This window comes from Galeopterus variegatus, unplaced genomic scaffold (assembly GCF_000696425.1).
Source record: "Galeopterus variegatus unplaced genomic scaffold, G_variegatus-3.0.2 Scaffold1352, whole genome shotgun sequence".
NCBI lineage: Eukaryota > Metazoa > Chordata > Mammalia > Dermoptera > Cynocephalidae > Galeopterus > Galeopterus variegatus.
In genome coordinates, this window is record NW_007727463.1 from 307265 (window position 1) to 327906 (window position 20642).

General features: G+C 34.1%; 1 protein-coding gene across 1 annotated transcript; it reads left to right on the forward strand.

The window, feature by feature from the left end:
* Window positions 1-17826, forward strand: GIN1 (gypsy retrotransposon integrase 1). Its single transcript, XM_008576448.1, has 7 exons — window positions 1-140; window positions 1805-1998; window positions 3635-3940; window positions 9204-9395; window positions 9492-9665; window positions 10153-10438; window positions 17256-17826. Exons 1-7 carry the CDS (start codon window positions 2-4, stop codon window positions 17528-17530), a joined length of 1566 nt encoding a protein of 521 aa, XP_008574670.1. The 5' UTR covers window position 1; the 3' UTR covers window positions 17531-17826.
* Window positions 17827-20642: the final 2816 nt, after the last annotated feature.

The following is a 20642-nucleotide window of genomic DNA, read 5'->3' on the forward strand; positions in this document are numbered from 1 at the left end:
GATGGTCCGTAGTGGAAAAAATGGTGACCTTCATCTTAAACAGATTGCATATTATAAACGAACTGGTGAATATCATCCAACTACACTGCCAAGTGAGAGAAGTGGCATAAGAAGAGCAGCAAAAAAATTTGTCTTCAAAGGTAAAATTAATAACTAAAATCTTGAGTATAGAGCTATAGATTTTTCTTCACATGTGCTTCTTATGGAATCCTAAGAATTTCTGTAGTAATAGGTTGTTGCTAAACAATTACCAGTTGAATTAATGATGCCACTCAATCAATCAAAAGCAAAATAAAAATCACACTGAAGCAAACGGAAGGCCAGTAAGCCTGAAAAGGGCATTTTAAATTACATATAGAAAACGATGCCTTGAAAGAAAACAAAACATTTACCTAAATAAACTTCTGCTTTGCCCTTTGGTGGTTCCCACTCTAGTGGTGTACTTTCTAGCATTGATTCCACTGTCAGTGAGGAACTTACTTGATGCTTAATATGAAAATGTTGACAAAGTTAACTAGTTGACTAAAATGAAAAGTGGAAGGACTTTACTGTATTTACTTCTGTGGTACCCCCCCAACCATTAAATTTTCTTAGGGTTACATTTATTTTTAGACCCTGAATCCCCCTCAATGGATTAAATATTTGAAAAGCAGTGGGATACTTATCTTGAAAGGCCATGATAGTTTTCCCCCTTTTTCCCCCGTTCTTCAAAGAGGAAGAGAAGTTTAGGATGAGATAAGCAACAGATTCAGTCACCAGATAACTGAACAAATGTTGATGCTATTAATGGGAGTTTCGCCTATGTGTACAACATTAGGCTTTCCCCAAAGCAGGTTAAGAATATTCTAAGATAATAAATAAATGCCTGTTTATGTCTCCCTGTGTACACCCCTACCAGTAACTCCCTTATGCTTAAGAACAGGAAGACCCATTACCTCTTAGACTAAGGTGAGGTTTCATTCATTCATTTATTTAATCACTTATGTAACAAATGTTTAGAGTTCCTCCTGTGTTCCAAACACATTCTAGGCTTTGGAGATATACTGTTGAACAAGATAGATTAGGTTCCTGACATTAGGTTGCTTACCTTCTAATTCAAGTAAAGAATATTTTACTCAGCATGTGTTTAAGCACATTAATAGCTTAATGGTTTATTCTGGAGTTTGAATAGCTAACCTATCCACAGTGGAGAGACAGACGGTGGTTCTCTTCATTCCCTGGTTACTTCCCAGCTGCAGGTTCTTCTCAGGTGTCCTTCTAATTAAAAGAGAGAACTGTCTTGAGGATTAAGATTATCCCACTTTCACAGTTTACTATTCTACCTTCTACTCAAATTTAGAAAAACCTGAGAGAGGTGGTTGCTTACAAAAATGTGGTTATGATGAAATGCTATTTTAGAAAATTCTGCTCCAGGAAGTTGGTTATCCGTACGTAATTCATTCGCTAATTTATGCCACTTTTAGAAGGCACCTGTAAGTATTTTCCTACTTTGAGTACTCCCATCGAAAGATAATTTTATATTCCCATAGTTATTACATGCTTTGGTGAACAAGCTAGCTCTACTTGTATTGATAACTACAAAATTATGGCAGCTGGTACTCATTCTTAATATCTAGTATGTGTAACAGCTGAGTACCATTCAGATTGTATGGAAGCATTATTACAAATAAATACTATGTTTAAATGGAAAAAGATTTCATAAAACAAAAAACCCTCATGGTTTGAAGCTAAGGTTATGATAATCTTAAAACTATATAAGTCTCTAAAAATTGCAATTCTATCTTTTTGGTATTATTTATTCCAGAAAAAAAGCTGTTTTATGTTGGAAAAGACAGGAAACAAAATCGTTTGGTAATTGTTTCAGAAGAGGAAAAAAAGAAGGTCTTAAGAGAATGCCATGAAAATGACTCTGGATCTCATCATGGCATATCCAGAACCCTCACTCTAGTGGAATCCAATTACTATTGGACTTCTGTGACCAATGATGTCAAACAGTGGGTATGGCTTATGTATTTAGAATATTTTGAATAATGTCTTTCTAATAGATATTCAAAATTCATTATTGCTCCAGATTTACTCTGGGTATCACCTCTCATTAAGTACTTTTTGTTTAGGGAGTTTTTGTACAAAAAAATTTTTTTAATTACAAGGAGTCTTATTTCCCCTCACAGTTCTTTTAAATCTCCAAAGTGTAATTTGAACTAGAAAGAAGCATTACTTAAACACTTGAAAATACCATATTTAGATAAGTGGTTATTTAGAACCAGATTTTCGTCATTTGAACTCCTTTGTGTAGGCAGAATTTAAATGGGACTGAAATTCATTTGACTAAATTATTACCTTTTTAAGGGCAGTCATGTAAGCCTTTCTTGAAAGGAGACTATCTTCATAAGTTAGGCGCAGTGTGTGCTCTCATCTTCTGTGCCTCTTCCATCTTGAGGAAGAAATGTCAAAGATGGCAGAAGCCCAGAACCTAATAAATGTAAAATCAGACTGTGAAGATAGTGAAATAAGTCTAAGTTTTATAACTTTATAGCCCATTAGGACCTTCAATGTCTTCCACCAGAAAATCCACCCAGGAATTCTGGGGGTCTTGCTGGTAGGTCAGTTGATCCCTAGTCTTTCCAGTATACTGTGTGCCAAATGGTAGGATTTCCTTGGTATATATGTGAGATTTCTTTAATAATTGTAGTAGTACATCAAAAAGACTGGCATTTCAGGCATAAAGAATTAAACAAATATTTAACAAAGTATCATTTGTGAGTAATCAGTATATGAATCTGTGCAGGTATTCCAAAAACCTTGGTACTTGTGTTTGTCTTCAGAACTTGCCATACATTCCTTTATTAATATTTAGTGAAATCTTTGCCAAATCTTTACCATTTGAGAATGTGTATGATTTTTGAAAATAATCTGAAGTTGTTTGTGATGAAATTTAGTGAATAAGTGTAAGTTGGAAAATGAAAATTTTGACCAAAAGTAACTGTAACTATAAAGTGATAAAATGGTTTTAAATTTTTCTCCAGAAGTTATTTTGAAAATCTTTTCCAAGTGGAATTCTGGCACAATCCATAAATTGATCAATTGATCTATTGATCTCTTCTCACCTCCTCCAAGTGAAAGTTCTATGACAGCATGGGCTTTGTTTTTGTTTGCTCTCTTTTCCCAGGACCTAGATAAACTTCTGGCATCTATAAATATTGTTTGAATGAAATTATATTTCAATAAATGTTGTTGGAGTAGATGAATGAACAAACCTCAAAGTGACAACTTTAGGAGGAAACATCTTCAGCATGTAGAAATTGTTGTATATTCACATACTGATTTAAAATCATAGAAAACTTATTTTAAGATCTATTCATTTAATAAATATATATGGAATATGAGCCAGAATTATGTTCCATGTTAATAAGACCCTATAAGATGGTCATTTAATAGTTGTAGCAACTAATATTTGCTTGTTGTTCTGAATGGAAGGTTTAATTCAGTGGTCTGTTATCAGTCCAAAAGTTTCTCCTTCAAAATACAAAATGCCTATTAACCATTTTTAAATTCAGATTTATAAGACTTTTTTATATTATATTGAATATATTAACATTTGTATATATTTTATTTATTGTGTACCTGTTTATAGGTATATGCTTGTCAGCATTGCCAAGTGGCGAAAACTGCAGTTATTCTAGCACCTAAACAACACCTTCTCAAGGTAGAAAATCCATGGAGTATAATTACTGTTGATCTGATGGGACCTTTTCATACAAGCAACAGAAGCCATGTATATGCTATAATCATGACAGATTTATTCACAAAATGGGTTATGATTTTGCCTCTATGTGATGTTTCAGCATCAGAAATTTCTAAAGCTATTATCAATATATTTTTCTTATATGGACCTCCTCAGAAAATAATAATGGACCAAAGAGAAGAATTCATTCAACAGGTAAGGCAAATAAACTACTTAGGTACGGGAGCATATCTTAACTCCCTTTTGGTGTCCCTATGCATTAACAGCGTGCTTCATAAAATTGCTACAGATGTAAAGGTATAATATTTTGTACTACAAGGGTAGTTGGACTGGAAATTAGGAGACCAGGATTTTAGTACTTATTGTGCCACTAACAATTGTAAATGTATTTTCAGTTATCTTAAACTTACATGAAGAGTTTGGACTGAATTATCTTTTCGTACTTCAGGCTTAAAAATTCTGTGATTGACCTGTAAAGGGGGACTTGACCAAATAGAAAAATATATCATATTCATAAATGACAATATTTAGTATGTAAAGGTATTTTTTCTTTTTCCCTAGACTTTTTCCAGATTAAAGTTAACCTGAAAGAATAAGCAGACAAGAATATATATACAAAAATTCCAAAAAAAATATAATAACTTCTAGACTTAAGGCATATTTTTAAATTTTTGTAATTTACAGGGAACTGGTGTAAGAAAAATCAAAGATAGCCAGACTTTCTTGGTTCACAGCACTTTTGATGTCTCAGTCCAAAAGAAATACCTAAATTTATATTTAGTAATAGGATCTATGTGAGATTATCCCCACGTTCCATGATTCACTAGAAGGACTCAGCATAGAGTCATACTTATGGCTAAGATTTATTCAATGAAAGAAAAATCAGAATGAGAAAAGGTGCATAGGGAGAAGTCTAGAGGAAACCGGGTGCAAGCTTCCAAGATTTCCTCTCCCAGGGGAGTTCCATAGGACATATTTAATTCCACTAGCAATGAGTTGTGACAGCACATGTGAAATGTTGTCTACCCAGCAAGCTCATTAGAGGCTCAGTACCTAGGGTTTTCTCTGGGGGCTGGTCTCATAGGCACCCTGTGCATGGCATGTACCAAAAGTACAGACACACAGAAGGAAAGAAGGTATTTAGCATAAACCACATTATTTGTATAAACTCTTTAGGCATTTGTACAAACTGTTTACTGAGCCACCCTTATCAATTAGGGAATGGCAGGAATATTTTCATTGGGAACCAAAATCCAAGTTCCTAGACACTAGCCAAGGGCCAACCTTGTAAGTGGATCTCTCAAAGGATAGCAGGCTCAGATCTGCTGTGTTAACTCTTTTCTGCACAGTTCCATCCAAACAACTTAATAAGTATTTGTGACCTAACCACTTAGCCATTTTATTAATACTGATAAATTGAAAAAAAATTATTTTATTTCATTTTTAAATAATCACAATTACTTGCTAATAGGTTGTATATACCTATTGACCATTGCTTAACTTTTTAAACCTTGGAATTATACTGGGCTCTGACACCCATCTTTCTTGTTTCACACTGATTTTTACAAAGTAATTGCTTTTTATCACAGCATCTGCTGAAAAAAACAGTTTGGTAAAGATATGATGTCATTGTGAGGATTGTAACCTGATCTCATGCTGAAACTGTGAAATGCCTTAAGCTAGTAGTTTTCCTGGTGTCTAACAGATGTTAAGGGGACAATTTGCTACAGAGTTCGAACAGTGGTTAAAATGATAAAGCTGGCATCACGAATGTGTGGAATAGGGAGGGATTATTTAATTAATTTAATTAACAGGTAATGACTTTCTAATTGTAATTATTTCTATAATATGATTTTAGAATTAAATACCACATATCAAAATAATTTTTGGGTAAATTCAGGAATTTTTATTTTTTTAATTGAAACAAAAAATACATAATTGACTTTTTCTGATTTAATTAACAGGTAATGACTTTCTAATTGTAATTATTTCTATAATATGATTTTAGAATTAAATACCACATATCAAAATAATTTTGGGGTAAATTCAGGAATTTTTATTTTTTTAATTGAAACAAAAAATACATAATTGACTTTTTCTCTAGAGATGGAGTATAAATTTTAATGGGAAAACACCAAATTTGGCTGCATAATAAATAGAAACTTATATGTGATAAAATAACCAAAAGATAAAGGCCAAGAAATAGACCGAGGAAAATAAAGCAAAAACCATGTAGGAAAGGTTTGAATCTTTATTCTAAAAGATTCAAACAAGTTAATAAATTTAGTCAAAAACAGATTATTTACAAAAGAGTATAAAAATTATAAACATGTAGAAAATGTTCAAACTCAATAGTAATAAAAGTAATGCAAATTAAGACCATTTTTTGCTTGTCAGAAAAATAGTAATACCAAATAGACTACAAGTAGAATGATACAGCCTTATAATACTGATAGCATTGCATCCCGAAACTAACTTTTTCATAAAGACCCAGTAAGAGCCATATTTCGTCTTTTGGTTAGCAATCCTATTTCTAAGAACTTACGCTAAGAAAATTATTCAAATATAGAAACTGCTGTTTTATGATTATGTTTTCCACAATGGTTTTTATATTAGTGAGAGATGGAAAACAACCTAAATATAAAAAAAAAAAAAAAAGAAAGTGTTGCAGGAAAAATGTCTAGCCACATGATGAAAGATTTTAATGTAGTATATATACATATATTCACATAGATAATTGTGAAAAATAAATATAAAAAACTGAAAAGAAATCTATAAGGTTAACTGTTGAGTTTTTAAAAATTTGATAGGATTATAAATTTTTTCTTAACTTATCAGTTTATATGTATCATAATTATGTTGCTTTTAGAATTTTAGTGATTAAAATATGCATAATCATATGTTTCATTTGTGATACAAGTTACTAGTGCTTAGCAATAACTAGTTCTCCTATCTTTTCAAACATGTAAGTCTGTCATTCTAGCTTCTTATAGGTGGGCAAGCCCAAGTAACTAGTTCTGGCCAAAGAAATCGTGTGGATGGATATATGTCAGTTTCAGCCTGAGTCAGTGAAAACCTCATGCTCATTTCCTCAATTTCCCAGTCTTACCTTTCTCTGGGGAATTGACTGGATATTCCAGATATTACACTCTAGGATGGTGGAACTTTTCTCATCCAGAAGTGCTGAGGCATCTAGTGGACAACAGTTAGCTCGGAGGCACCCAGACCTACAGCTGACTTTGCTCAAGCAAGAAGTAAAACTTTGCTGTGTTAAGCCACCCACCAAGACTTGAATGTGTTTTGCAAATGTAGCATAATTTTGCCTACTTTGACACAGCAGTGGTCTGCAAAATGGAGAGTGTGAGACAAGCCAGTTTAGGGGAGGACTATTAGAACTTCTGTTTACATTTTTTTCTTAATCTAAAAAATAAGAAAGTAATGAAGCTTAACTAATAGTGTGTACAGATTGATAATAGAGTCCTGACTCAATCAACAAGTCAGATGATTGTTTGTCACACATGGTATATGAAGGCATCCTGAGAGAAAAGTGAAGATTCACAACCTGTAGGCGTCTACATCGGTTTCCTTACTCATCCCTTTGCTTTCAGCAGTTAATTGAATTTATGGATATCATCTAGTTTTCACCAAACTCCTACTCACAGAGTGGGCAATGAAACAAGACAATACTAAAGTGCAAACGCCCATCAACCACAAGAAAATGATAGAGTTGACACTTCTACTTAACTTCTAGTACTATCTCTTTGTTAGACGTATTAATGAGATGAAAACATATATTAACTAATTAGATCTGATAGGAAACTGGCCATCAAAATTCAAAATTATCAAGACAACTGAACTATTGATTCATTTCCAATTTATTATTAATGAAAAGCTTTACCATGTTTATAGTTCTTCAAGATAATAGCAAATGATAGTATAAAGCCACTGTGATTAGCCAGTGGTTTTTCCAGTCATGTTTAAAATCATGCGATAATCAATTCAGGACTTTGCTTATTATTAATGAAAAGCTTTACCATGTTTATAGTTCTTCAAGATAATAGCAAATGATAGTATAAAGCCACTATGATTAGCCAGTGGTTTTTCCAGTCATGTTTAAAATCATGCGATAATCAATTCAGGACTTTGAAAATTTTACTAAAGATAACAATAAATGTTTATAAGCCTCTTTTGTGAGAGTTCATAATATAAAGTCACATATGATTGGGAAAACTTATTTATTTTGCTGTGATTAAAATGACTTAAATATTACACAGAAAGCATAATGGTGACAAATAATGGTATCCTTTTGTCAGTAAATACTGACATAAAAAACTGCTAACGTGTTGAAATAGAATTAGAACTTAATGCACAATGTGGGAGGTTTATTCAGTTGGATAAAAATACACATTTCTAACATCTCAGCTTAGAGTATTTGCTAAATTATTTCAGTAAAATGTGTAAAGGACTTTTTGTAAACCTCTGAAGGAAAGAGAATAAACAATGGGAAAATTACTTTTTTAAAAATGTCTTATGGATGGGCCGGCCCGGTGGCGCACTGCTACAGTGCGCCGTTTGGGAGTGTGGAGGCGCTCCCGCCCAGGGTTCGGATCCCACATACAGACCGGCCGCTCACTGGCTGAGCGAGGTGCGGGAGCAACACCGAGGGTTGCGATCCCATTGCCGGTCCTGGTCCGGTACGGGCGCAACACTGAGGGTTGTGATCCGTTGCCGGTCACGAAAAAAGACAAAAAGGAAAAAAAAAATGTCTTATGGAAAATGAAAATTGTAAGGGCTGATGTGGGGGAGAAGACTGATGGGGTAAGGATGTCAAGATTGCATCTCACCAATGGATTCACTGAATTATTCCTAGGCAGACCTACACATAATAAATATAATAACAACAGCAATAATAGTAGCAGTTAAAATTATAAAATGCTCACTACTTGCCTAGAACTGTTTTAAGTGCTTTACAAACATCAACTCATCTAATCCTCAAAAGAGGGTTAGCATCTTCCTCATTTTACATATAAGGAAACTGAATACAGAGAGGTTCAGTGACTTGTTCAAGAGCACACACCTGTTAACTTGATTATGTGACCTAGTGTTTGAGAGATTGTCTACTAAATTAAAAAGTTACTTAAACTCGGAGTTAGTGTTAAATTCTGTATGTGTGTATTTGGTAAGCCATTTAACCTCCCAAAGCCTTCAGCTTCTTATCTTTAAAATGGGGTAATAATACCTCATAAAATTGTTGTAAGCTTTAATGACAATAAAGCATTTAGTATGTTGATCAGCACATAGTAAGGACTCAATAAATGGTAACTACTATTTTAAACAAAATATGTATGTTTTTATAGAGAATGGTTACGGCCAGTGAAGAGAGCAAGATTCAAATTCTTTTGAAGCCTTTTTTTAAAATACAAATTTTAAAAAGTCAGTCTTTTTATATGTTTTTCAGATCAATGTTGAGCTAAACAGACTGTTTGGCACAAAGCAAATTGTAATATCTCACACTTCTGGAACTCTAAACCCAACTGAAAGTACACCTAGCACAATCAAAACGATTCTCTCCAAACACTGTGCTGACCACCCAGACAACTGGGATGATCACCTATCAGCTGTTTCATTTGCCTTCAATGTGACTCACTTGGTATGTGCCTTTTCATAATTCTATACTTTTGAGTTATGACTGTTTTTTGGCTAGATAAATATCTTATAAATATCTTTTTTATTTTGCTTAAAATAGGAGCCTACTAAAAATACACCATATTTTCAAATGTTTAATCGAAATCCTTATATGCCTGAGACGTCAGGTAGTCTTCATGAAGCAGATGGTGATAATACAAGTATGTTTGCCAAAATTCTATATGCAATTAAAGAAGCTGAAAAAATGATGGAAAATAAGACTTCAGAGGGCCAGGTGATTCTATTTAATAGAAAAATTCTGTAATTTAAAACTATAAAGTGATACTTATCTTTAGAATTTTAGCATACACGTATGTTCACACACACACACACACAGATGATATACCCTTAAACCAAAATTTTCTATCAAATTCTACTTTTTATTAAATAGTATGCTTACTAACTATGATATTCTGCGAGATGATAGTGAGAAAATATAGATTTGGGAATCAAGTACAGCTGGATTCAAATCTGTAGTCTTGCTGCTTTCCAGTTGTTTGACTTTGGCAAATTACTTAACCTATCTCAGTTTACCTTCTATGTAAAGTAGGGGTAATAATACTGACTTAGAAATGTTATTTTAAGAATTAAATAGGATTCATGCCTATCTTTTAGTAGCATCTCAATAAATAGCTATTTTTTTATAATGTTACCATTATCTACATTTACCTTCAAGAAATTATAGCTCTTTCATACCTTTGGTTTTTTGTTTGCACTTGTAGGTGGAGAACAACAATTTGGATGAATTAAATAAAAGCAAGATTGCTATTAAAAAGAAACCAAAGCAATTAAATCCATTTCATTTAAAAGTGGGTCATGAAGTTTTAAGACAAAGGAAAAACTGGTGGAAGGATGGTCGTTTCCAGTCTGAATGGGTTGGTCCTTGTGTCATAGACTATATTACAGAAGGTGGATGTGCTGTCCTGAGAGACAACACTGGGGCTAGACTTAAAAGACCTATCAAAATGTCTCACCTTAAGCCGTATGTAAGAGAATCCAGTGAACAAGGTATCTGTCACTTCTCTACATTATTACTTTCTTTGAGTGAAAAGTTAAAATTGCCAGAAGGCTTTTTCTCCCCTATCGTTGTTTTCCTGTCCTGTCTCATTTTTATAAAATTTGGTATAGTTTTTGATATCCTAGGTAGTTTGTTTTATTATAATGTGTCTTCTGGAACTAGCAGACTTATGAGAGATTTTATTTTGATTTCTAGTGTTCTTTTCATAGTTCATGTGGGAACCTGTTTCACAAAAGGAAGGATTGCATCTTCTCTATTTTCGCTTTCACAATGTCCTTTCAGTAACTTTGTGCCTCGTTTTAGCATGAAAAACCAACCACTAAGTTCATTAATGGCCAAAGCAATCACACTGTCCAGTTGTGAGATAAATATATTAGAGATTTAAAAAACGTCATTATTTTTTCATGTTGTTCCATAGTTAGGTCATAGTTGGAAGCAAGCAAGGGTGCAGAGTGGGGTGTACTTAGAATGCTATAAGATGCTATAAGAGGAGGTGATACACTGTAAACAGGTTATACTTGCACCAAAATATGACTGGTTCTTAACAGACAAGATATCCTGATCTTTCTAACCCTTTCTTTTGTAGAGTAGTTAAATGACAATTTTGCCATGACTTTCAGATTAAGTCCCCCACTTTATGAAGACTGTTTTATTTTGTGCTGTTATATCTGTTCCCTAAAGCTTCTTTGAGGTGTATAACTGAGAGGGAGTTGATTGGTACCTTAGCCAGTTAACTCTGCTTTTTCTGTAAAGAAAGAAAGCATTAATAATATTTGAATATGAGTAAAATGTAATGGAAGAATACAGTATAATATATTTTTAAACAACATAGGTTAATTTAACAGGCTTAAGTAAATACTAAGAGCAAGAACAACAAATAACCTACACTTAACCTATACCTTTTTCAGATATGAATCCCTTGGGGGCTGCTCGGTAATAATAGCTCAACTCTGCTTCTGATCTGGGCCACAGCACTCCTGTTAAAAGCTCTTAGTACTTTTCCTTCTTGTGACAGACCAAGTTGTTCTAGTCAGTAAACTTATCTTAGACTGTGTTCTAATTCTGAAGACTCACAAGTACTTTCATTCTCTTTGTTAGACACGCTCTCATTCCTTGTGCCTTGTTCTCAGTTCTGAACTACGCTTTATGATCTCTCCCTTCTGCAAGTTCAGTAGAAAAAAAAATGTATAGGTAAATGTTGTCCTGTCTTCTTTTTTTTTTTTTCCTTTTTGTCTTTTTTTCGTGTCCGGCAACGGATTGCAACCCTCAGTGTCGCACCCGTACCGGACCAGGACCGGGACCGGCAATGGGACCGCAGCCCTCAGTGTTGCGCCCGCACCTCGCTCAGCCAGTGAGTGGGAACCGGTCTGTATGTGGGATCCAAACCCTCGGCGGGAGCGCCGCTGCGCTCCCAAGCGGCGCACTGTAGCAGTGCACCACCGGGCCGGCCCTGTCCTTTCTTCTTTAGCATGATTTTAACCTTAATCGTTTCAGTACTTGCTCCTTTCTGCTGTGCTGACCTTCCTTAATTAATACAAAATTTACATTTAAAATGTTGCTGTACCAGGATTAGTTTCAACATTTTGCAATTTGCTCTTGCCAAAGACTTTCTTAGAAAGGAGGCCAGTTATTTTGCTTCTTCTAAATATTTCAGAACCCAGTTAAGAAGAACAGTTTTTAAAACAGAGGCAGTATAATTTTTACCTCATGCATGAATTCTCTGCAAATGTTTCTTCCAGTGATGTAAGGAAATTGTGTTATTACTACTGGTGTATGCATAAGGAACCTGAGTTTAATAGCTGAATTTGTGTTAGATTTTTTTTTGTTAACCAGAGGAAGTATTGATATGGCCATTGTAGAATCTGGTGCTTGATTACTAGTTGGTCTCTTTTTGTGTGTTTCTCTCATTCGCAGAAATTCAAAATAAATGTGATTTCTGCCATCTTTTTTCTCAGTATTTTACATATTTTCCTGAAAAGTCTTCACCTCACAAGCTGATTTTAATGAGTCCTTGAGCTGAATATAAAGCAAATATAATGTTTTTGCATAATCATCCAACTTTTTTATTTGACTAACTTTGAACAAGCTGTATTCAAAAGAACTATAAATTTGTCTGTCTACACTTGTCATTGCTGCTCTTTAACAGTCTTCACATTTCATAGCTATATTAAAGACTCACTCTGTAAAGCAGATACTTTTATTGCCAGCTTCTTATCCATTCTTATCTAGAACAGAATGTAGAGAGAGCACATTCAGTACTTGTTCTACAATATTTGTCATTGCTATTTTAACCAGGCCTATTTGTTATTTTGTCTAGTTCAATGCCAAGCACTTTTTCAGACTACTTATTTTAGGAAGATATTTTAAAACATACCGTAGTGTCTCTGTGTAATCATAATGTTCCCCTTTAAAAGGAAAAATGATGTTATTGACTCATTATTCCATCTGACATAGATTTTGAGTAGATTTTAATTTGTTTGTTTTGTTTGTGATAGATTTGGGTCTGCCTCACCCAAAGAGTTTAATCTGATTTCCCTTCACAGTTGAAAGGCCCCATTTGTGAAATGATTTTCACTATTGTTTAAGTTTCACATTGCTGCCATAACAAATTACTACAAATTTAGTGGCTTAATACAACACAAATTTATTATACAGTCCTATAGGTTAGAAGTCCTGTAGATTAGGTTTCACTAGGCTAAAATCAGGGCAGGGTTGTATTCCTTTCTGGAGGCTGTAGAAAATCATTTTCTTGTCTTTTCCAGCTTTTAGAGACTGCCTTCATTCCTTGGCTTGTGTTCCTTTTCCTCTATCTTCAAAGCCAGCAGTGGTGTGTTGAGACCTTACCTTACATCACTCGAACTTCCTCTTGGCTTTCCTTTTCCACATTTGAGGACCCTTTTCCTTGGGCCCACCCAAATAATCTAGGATAATCTCCCTATTTTAAGGCCCACTGATTAGCAACCTTAATTCTATTGCTACCTTAATTTTCCTTTGCCATGTAAGGTTACATGTTCACAGGTTCCAGGGATTAATATGTGGACATCTTTGGGGGCCCATTATTTTGCCTACCACAGTTATGGTCTGCATTCATGAAACACAGCAAAGCTTAGTCCCTATGGCATCAAGCCCATGATCTTGACATTATTGTTAATATGGCTTATGCAAAGAGCCTTTCTATGAGCTCTTCGTTATATAATCTCTAAACCAAGAGTCATTCAGTTCTCTGTTGATAATATTAGTTATTATAATGACAGCGATATAGTATCAAATTATAGCTACTAGTTGTTATTTTATCATAACAAAATATGTACTAGCATGGCAACACATTCTAATTGTTTGAAGATTATCAGGATCTATTTAGGATTAGTTTAGCACTTCTCTTCCAAATAAGAAAATAAGTAGTTTGAAACCTTTTGTTTTTCTTTCTATTTGAGGAAATAAATTAGTCAAAATCGCATAGATTTTTGTGAGGCTTTCACTTTATTTTTCTTCTCAGGGAAATTTAAAAGTGAATTTTTAATCTCATTTTTTTACTCCTTAAAACTATGTAAAGTATGTCAAACCTGCTTGTAACACCTTCCTGAAATGTCTTGAAAGCACTTCAGTTTCGAAGAAACTAAAGACTTAATTATTCAGTCTGATCAAAACTGAAATGATACTGTCATCAGACAGATGTCATAATCATAACAATTAATAGTGTGAGGAAAAAAAAGTACATCTATCATGTAATGTAACTGAATAGAAAGGTCCTTTAATATGGTATGTTTACCTCCCCCTCCCCCGACAAAAACTTCATTATACTCTTTTTTATATCCCTAACTCAGGATTGTTCTATAGAACAGTGTCCAGTATTTTCCAATAGATATACAGTTAACCCTAGAACAACAAGGGGGTTAGGGGTGCCGACATCCCTCCCACGCTGTGCAGTTGAAAAATCCCTGTATAACTTTTGACCTCCCCAAAAGCTTAACTACATAACCACTACTGAAGTATGTCCTGCACTTTCCCCTGGATCGCTGCTTTAACTACTGCCTACCAAAGCAACTGTTGGGAGTGGGGAGGGCATTGTTACTTAAATAGTAGTTAAGTAGTTAAGTACTAATAGCCTACTATTAGGTAGGCTACTTAACTGTATTTTTTACAATATATTCATTGAAAAAATCCACATATATTTGGACCTACACAGTTCAAATCTATGTTGCTCAAGGGTCAACTGTATAATATAGAAACTATGTAGTATATAATTTACAACTCTTCTAGTAGCCACGTTTAAAAAATACAAAGAAATAAATGAGAACAATTTTAATAATATATTTAATATAACCCCAATATATCCAAAATGTTATTTGGTCAACATATATGTAGGGCCTCAAGAGTCTCTTTTCTGATTATCTTTATTGAAATTAAAGTGCATTTCTATTGGCGTTGGTAGATTTAGAACATAGTAGGAGTTGAAACGTATTTGACCTTTGCGAATGAATGAGAATTTTGTTTTTTTCTGCACAAACAGGACTTCGAAATCTTCAGAGTAGTTTTCTATTGTGTATAAAGTGATTTGTGTAGAATTTGCTAAATCTAATCCATGTTTTCTACAGTTTTATTACACTCAGGTGCTTTAAAGATTATCACTTATTTAAAAGAAAAAATCTGTGTGTGTATATATGTGTGTGTGTGTTCTATTACTCACATATAGAAGCTCTCTTCTTACAAAAAGGTGAGATTGGTAAAGTCCATTTGTTTCTAAGTCCAGTGTAACTAGGTGGTGCTTAAGCTCAAGGTCTCTGAATGCAATTCCAGCAAATCAAAGTGGTAATTTCTAAGAGCTTTAATTCTAGGCATATTTTTCCCCCTTGATATGTTTACTGGACATATTTATCTAAAATACACCTGCTTCATCTGTATGGAAATTTTTTCAGATAGAAAGCTTCCTCCCAACTGCGCTGCAACAACAACGTAGAATGTAAAAAAATCATATTAATTTTTTTAAAAAGATCTCTGAAAATGTCTTTGGAAATTCCTTAAATACTGTGGGATCTGCCATCACTCATAACTTCACAGTAGTGTACAGGCTTTGAATCTATGGAATTCTCCATGGCTTATTCGAAAAATTCATGAACGACACTTTTACTATACCTAACCTTTTTAAGTTCTCTTATAAACTACTATCGAGTCTTCTCCAGTATTAACAGTAGAGTAATAGCAGACTTTGGTGTTGAACTTCTAGCAACACACTCTGAAAGTGTTTCAGTTTCATTGATTATATTTTTTCCTTCTTGCTACTAATGGGAATAACATGATTTGTAGGTTACATGATTTAGTTTTTGTCTTTCAGAAGTATTCCTCTTGTCCAGCAATTCATCCTATACTAGCATATAGAAATCATTTTCTTACCACCTCAGATTACCCATTCTTTTATTCCACTGTATCTTCTTAATGTCATTTTAAATCTAATCAGTGCTTTTGCATTAATAAGAATCAGTGAGGTTAAACTTGGAAAACCTTTCAGAATTAAAATACCAAGCACTCTTTGCCTAGTGAAGAACTAAATGGGCAAAATTTTATGACCATACAAGTCCAAGCCCCTTATGCCATCTATTGGTAGAGAGCATAGCTTTGTGTGGTCTACAGTAGTTTGTAAGTTGAAAGTTGAAATAGGTTCAGTTAGCTTTTTGTATATTATTCCAAGGATGGATAGAGTGGGATCGTTTTCTGGGATATACTAACAGGTTTTTCTGCTCTGAGAAACTTTCACTGATCTGTAATCTAAATGGGCAATTTATCTTCCTTTTCCTATTTCTTGAACTTAAAATTTGAGGATTCTTTAAGCTATTAAAAATTTTCAAGAGAATCTTTTAATGTTTTGGGAAAAAATCCAGAAGAAGTCAGGGGTCTAGGAAGTTAATCAGCTGTGATGGAATAGTTCTTTATTGTAATGAATTAAAATATCAGATAGGGAAGAATCCTTTAATAGACATTGTTGTTTAGGTAAAAAAAAAAAGTGCTATTTTGCCATCAGATTAACATTAATTTTAAGCCTTTTTCCCCTGATAGTGATCATAAATTTGCTCAAAATAGAATAAAATGCTGACAAGGAAGATTCCCTGAATATACTTTAGTATGGATTAGATAGACCGTTTGTTCCTAAGAATTTGTGTATCAAATCAGACTTAAATAAACTAAGCTTTTTAAGTTATTTCATTGCAGCCTGCCTCCTTACACATTCCTATCACATAAACCTGATTTTAGGAACTTTATCTTCATTTAATTTATAACTTTGTATTGTAACAATTTGATGTTATTTTCCTAATATGGCTGCTATAAAGATTGGATAATTATCTAAAGTTGTAAATGTAAGGATTTAACAACTTTTATTTTTTAACATATCTTCCATGACCCTATTAATTGAGCCAGAAATGCTTTGCAGATGCATATTTAGGAGATCATCATCAAAAATACAGTTTTATAATTTTGTTGTTTTTAATCTAGACCATAATTCTCACTGTTCCTATGCCCTGTTCTCTGTACATGCATATCTACCAAAGACAGGTCAAGGGAACAAGAAAACTACCTTTTTTTCAATCCTTAATCTTTCCTACATTCTTTAGGTGTGAACTGTGAAATTTATATATTATTTTATTCATTCTTTGACGTGTATATTATTTAGTAGAGAGAAGAACTTTGAGAAGTTAATCTTGATAGTTAATTTTTATTACTTGGGATTTTGTTCTTCATTTTAACATTGTTTAAGTTTAAAATGATGTTGAATTATAATTATAAAAGGCAAACTTTTGATTTCTCTTTTTTCAGACAGCCTTTATCTCTTGCAAGGTTCAGTAGTGGCAGATCATGACTACATTGGATTGCCTGAAATTCCGGTTGGAGCATACCAAGCAAATATTCTGGTAGAAGATGCAACTATTGGTGTAGCCAGTAATGAATTACTGACATCAAGCAAGGATCGTGAACTATTAGAATATAGAAATGCCAAGATTTCTCCGTTGATGGAAGATCATGGTACTCTTGAAAAGCAGACTTTCAGTCTTTTGGACTCTTCAAGCCAAGTCCTTGAATACTTAAGTTAGCAAATGCCAAAATTAAAGTGCTTGTTTAGATTGTACAACCCCCTTGAATCTTAGTATCTTATCCATTAAAACAGGTTGTGTAGAAGAAGTGTCTTGACACACTCTTAATGACTAAATCCTGAAGGTTTATTTTATAACTATTTATGTAAAGTTGTATCACATTGAGTATTAATATTCCTGTATATCAAAGGAAAGGAAGCATATAATATATAGAATTCACTTCTTCTAAAGAGAGAACAGGCGAAGCACCCTTGCTTCTTAAGAAATACATTAAATTCCAGCTCAAAACTCTCCAATCTTTGTCTGTTATGGGTACAATGTTTTCAGTTTTAATTTTTCTGGACTGTCTCCCAATTTAAAAAAAATAAGTTTGACCTACTTAGAATGGGATTATCAAATATTGAATCAACTATAACAATGAATAAAATGAAACTTCCTTCTGCATCATTGGAACTTATAAAAATATTTAGAGGAAAATTTATGGTTGTTTAATAGGCTTTTATAGGATTTTGGTAATTTCAGATTATCCAATTTGTTAGATAAGTTTAGGATTAGGGTCTGAAACTATGTATTGGTTTGAAAATATTTGTTCCTTTCCATATTATATATTTAAATCAAAAGCATCTGCTAATGAGATTTTTTTCTGCAACCTTAAAAAAAATAATCATAAATATCCAGTATCAAACATTTTAAACTGTAATTTGTATGATATTCATAACTTCATTCAACATATATTTGTTATAAGGCACTATGAAAATCACTGTGAGAAAATATAAAGATAAGTCAAATGTGTACCTCAACCTTGCAGGGTATGTACTGCTGTCTTTTAAGAAATATAGACCACATGGGCCGGCCCAGTGGCGCACTCAGTAGAGTGTGGGGCTTGGGAGCACAGCGGCGCTCCTGTCGAGGGTTCAGATCCCATATAGAGACCAGTCCGCTCACTGGTTGAGTGCGGTACGGGTGTGACACCGAGGGTTGCGATCCCGTTACCGGTCACGAAAAAAGACAAAAAGGAAAAAAAAAAAAAGAAATATAGACCACATAAGCCACGTACCACACAAGTTAAGACATGCTAAGTTTCAGAAGATAAGTAAGTACAGATAATGTACTTAGGGAGGCAAAAGAGAGAGAAGTTGTTTTTGGATAGGAAACTTAGGTTTATCCTTAAGGAAGAAGGATCATTTGAGCTTGCCTTTAAAGGATGTATGGTATTTGATGAATGGATACAAAATGATTAGGAGAGAAGAAGTGCACAAAGACAGGAAAGTACTGTAGTGATTCACAGAAAGCCAGGGCTTTTTGTCTACACTGCTTCAGGTGTAAAGTGAAGTAGCAAGGTAAGGAGGCAATAAAGCTGAAAAGGTAAGTAGGAAACTTTGTGGGGAGTATTGAACACTGTTAAGGGTTGATATATGTCCCTCCAAAAATGCTTATGTTGAAGTCCTAACTTCTAGTACCTCAAAATGAGACCTTATTTGGAATCAGGGTTGTTGCAGGGGTAATTAGTTAAGATGAAGTCATATTGGAAGAGTGAGCTCTAATCCAATAATGACTGGTGTCCTTATAGAAGGAAGAAGTTTGGATACAGACTGAGAGAGCATACCATGTGAAGATGAAGGCGGAGATTGAAGTGATGCTTCTACAAGCCAAGAAATGCCAAAGATTGCCAACAAACCACCAGAAGTTAGAGGGGAGGTATGGAACAGACTCTTCCTCACAGCCCTCAGAAAGAACCAACCCTGTCAATACTTTCTTCTCAGACTTCAAAACTGTGAGAGAATAAAATTCTGTTTTTTAAGCTACCCAGTTTGTTGTAGTTTGTTACAGTAGCCCTAACAAACTAATTCAAATGCCTAGGTAAGTTACTTATCTTCTGAAACTATGCCTGTAGTGTTAATATTGAATGGAGTGTGTCTTAAGATCATTACAGCATATCTCACATATTTTATCATTAACCATACTGGACAGTGATATGTGATATCAAAAATGGAGATGTGGGGTATTGTAATTATTTATTTAAGAAGAAAGATTAAATTATGTTTAAAATAGGCTAACAGATAAGTGATTGAGAGAGAAATCCATCTAATATCTCATACCACAGACCATATAAATTCCAGTAGAATTCCAGAAAAAACATTAAAACAGTTTTATCAAACTGTGACAACTATCCTGTTCTCATCAGGAGAACAAAGTTTCATGATGGAATCATATCGGATCCTCTTCTTGGTGAATATAAATGGTTTTGTCCCTTTTCTCAGATCAAATGAAGTGGCTTCCCTTTGATGATCATCTGGCTCAAAATTAGCCTCTTCTTTCCTCCATTTAAAGAGGGCGATTAGTGTTCAAAGTCATTTTAGAATTACAAATTCTAAAATTTTGCCTTTCCTAAATAATCTCTCAACAGACTTTTAACCTATGTATCTTAGTTGTGTTAGTCTAGGTTACTTTATCTGCAAACCACCTTAAAATCTTAGTGACTTAAAACAATAAAGCTTTATGTCTTGGCCACCCCACATATCCTTCTTGGTTCATCAAGGGCTTGCCTCTATTTTCATCTTCACTCCAAGGTGTAGGGTGATGAAACTCCACCTTTGAAATGACACCAGTCACCATGGCAAGGGGAGGAAAAGATGGTGAATGGAGCACTAGACCTTAAAAGACTTGCTGTGAAGTTATGCATATCTTTCTTACAATGGTCAAACCTAGTTACACACTCCTAATGGGTTTGAGGATTCTTTTTGTGATAGCAGTGTTCTAAAATTAGTGGCAATGGTTTCATAACTCTGTGAATATACTAAAATCTACTGAATTGTGCAATTTAAAAGGGTGCTCAAGGTCAGCTCCCATGGCCCGCAGTCCAGATCTGCACCAGTAGAATTTAGTACTGGGCTTCCCCCCATGGAAGCAGGCTCTGGGACTGCCCACTTGACCCCACCAGATGGCTTTCCTAGAACCTCTGAACAGCAGACTGGTAAATGAATTTCCCTGCTGAAGCCAGGCTGTGAAGACTGGAAGAGGTTGCTAATTCTTCAAATGAATCTGCAGACACTTAAAAAAGGCTGCAGGGATCATGAATGATCAGGGAAAAATGTTACCATCAAAGGAACAA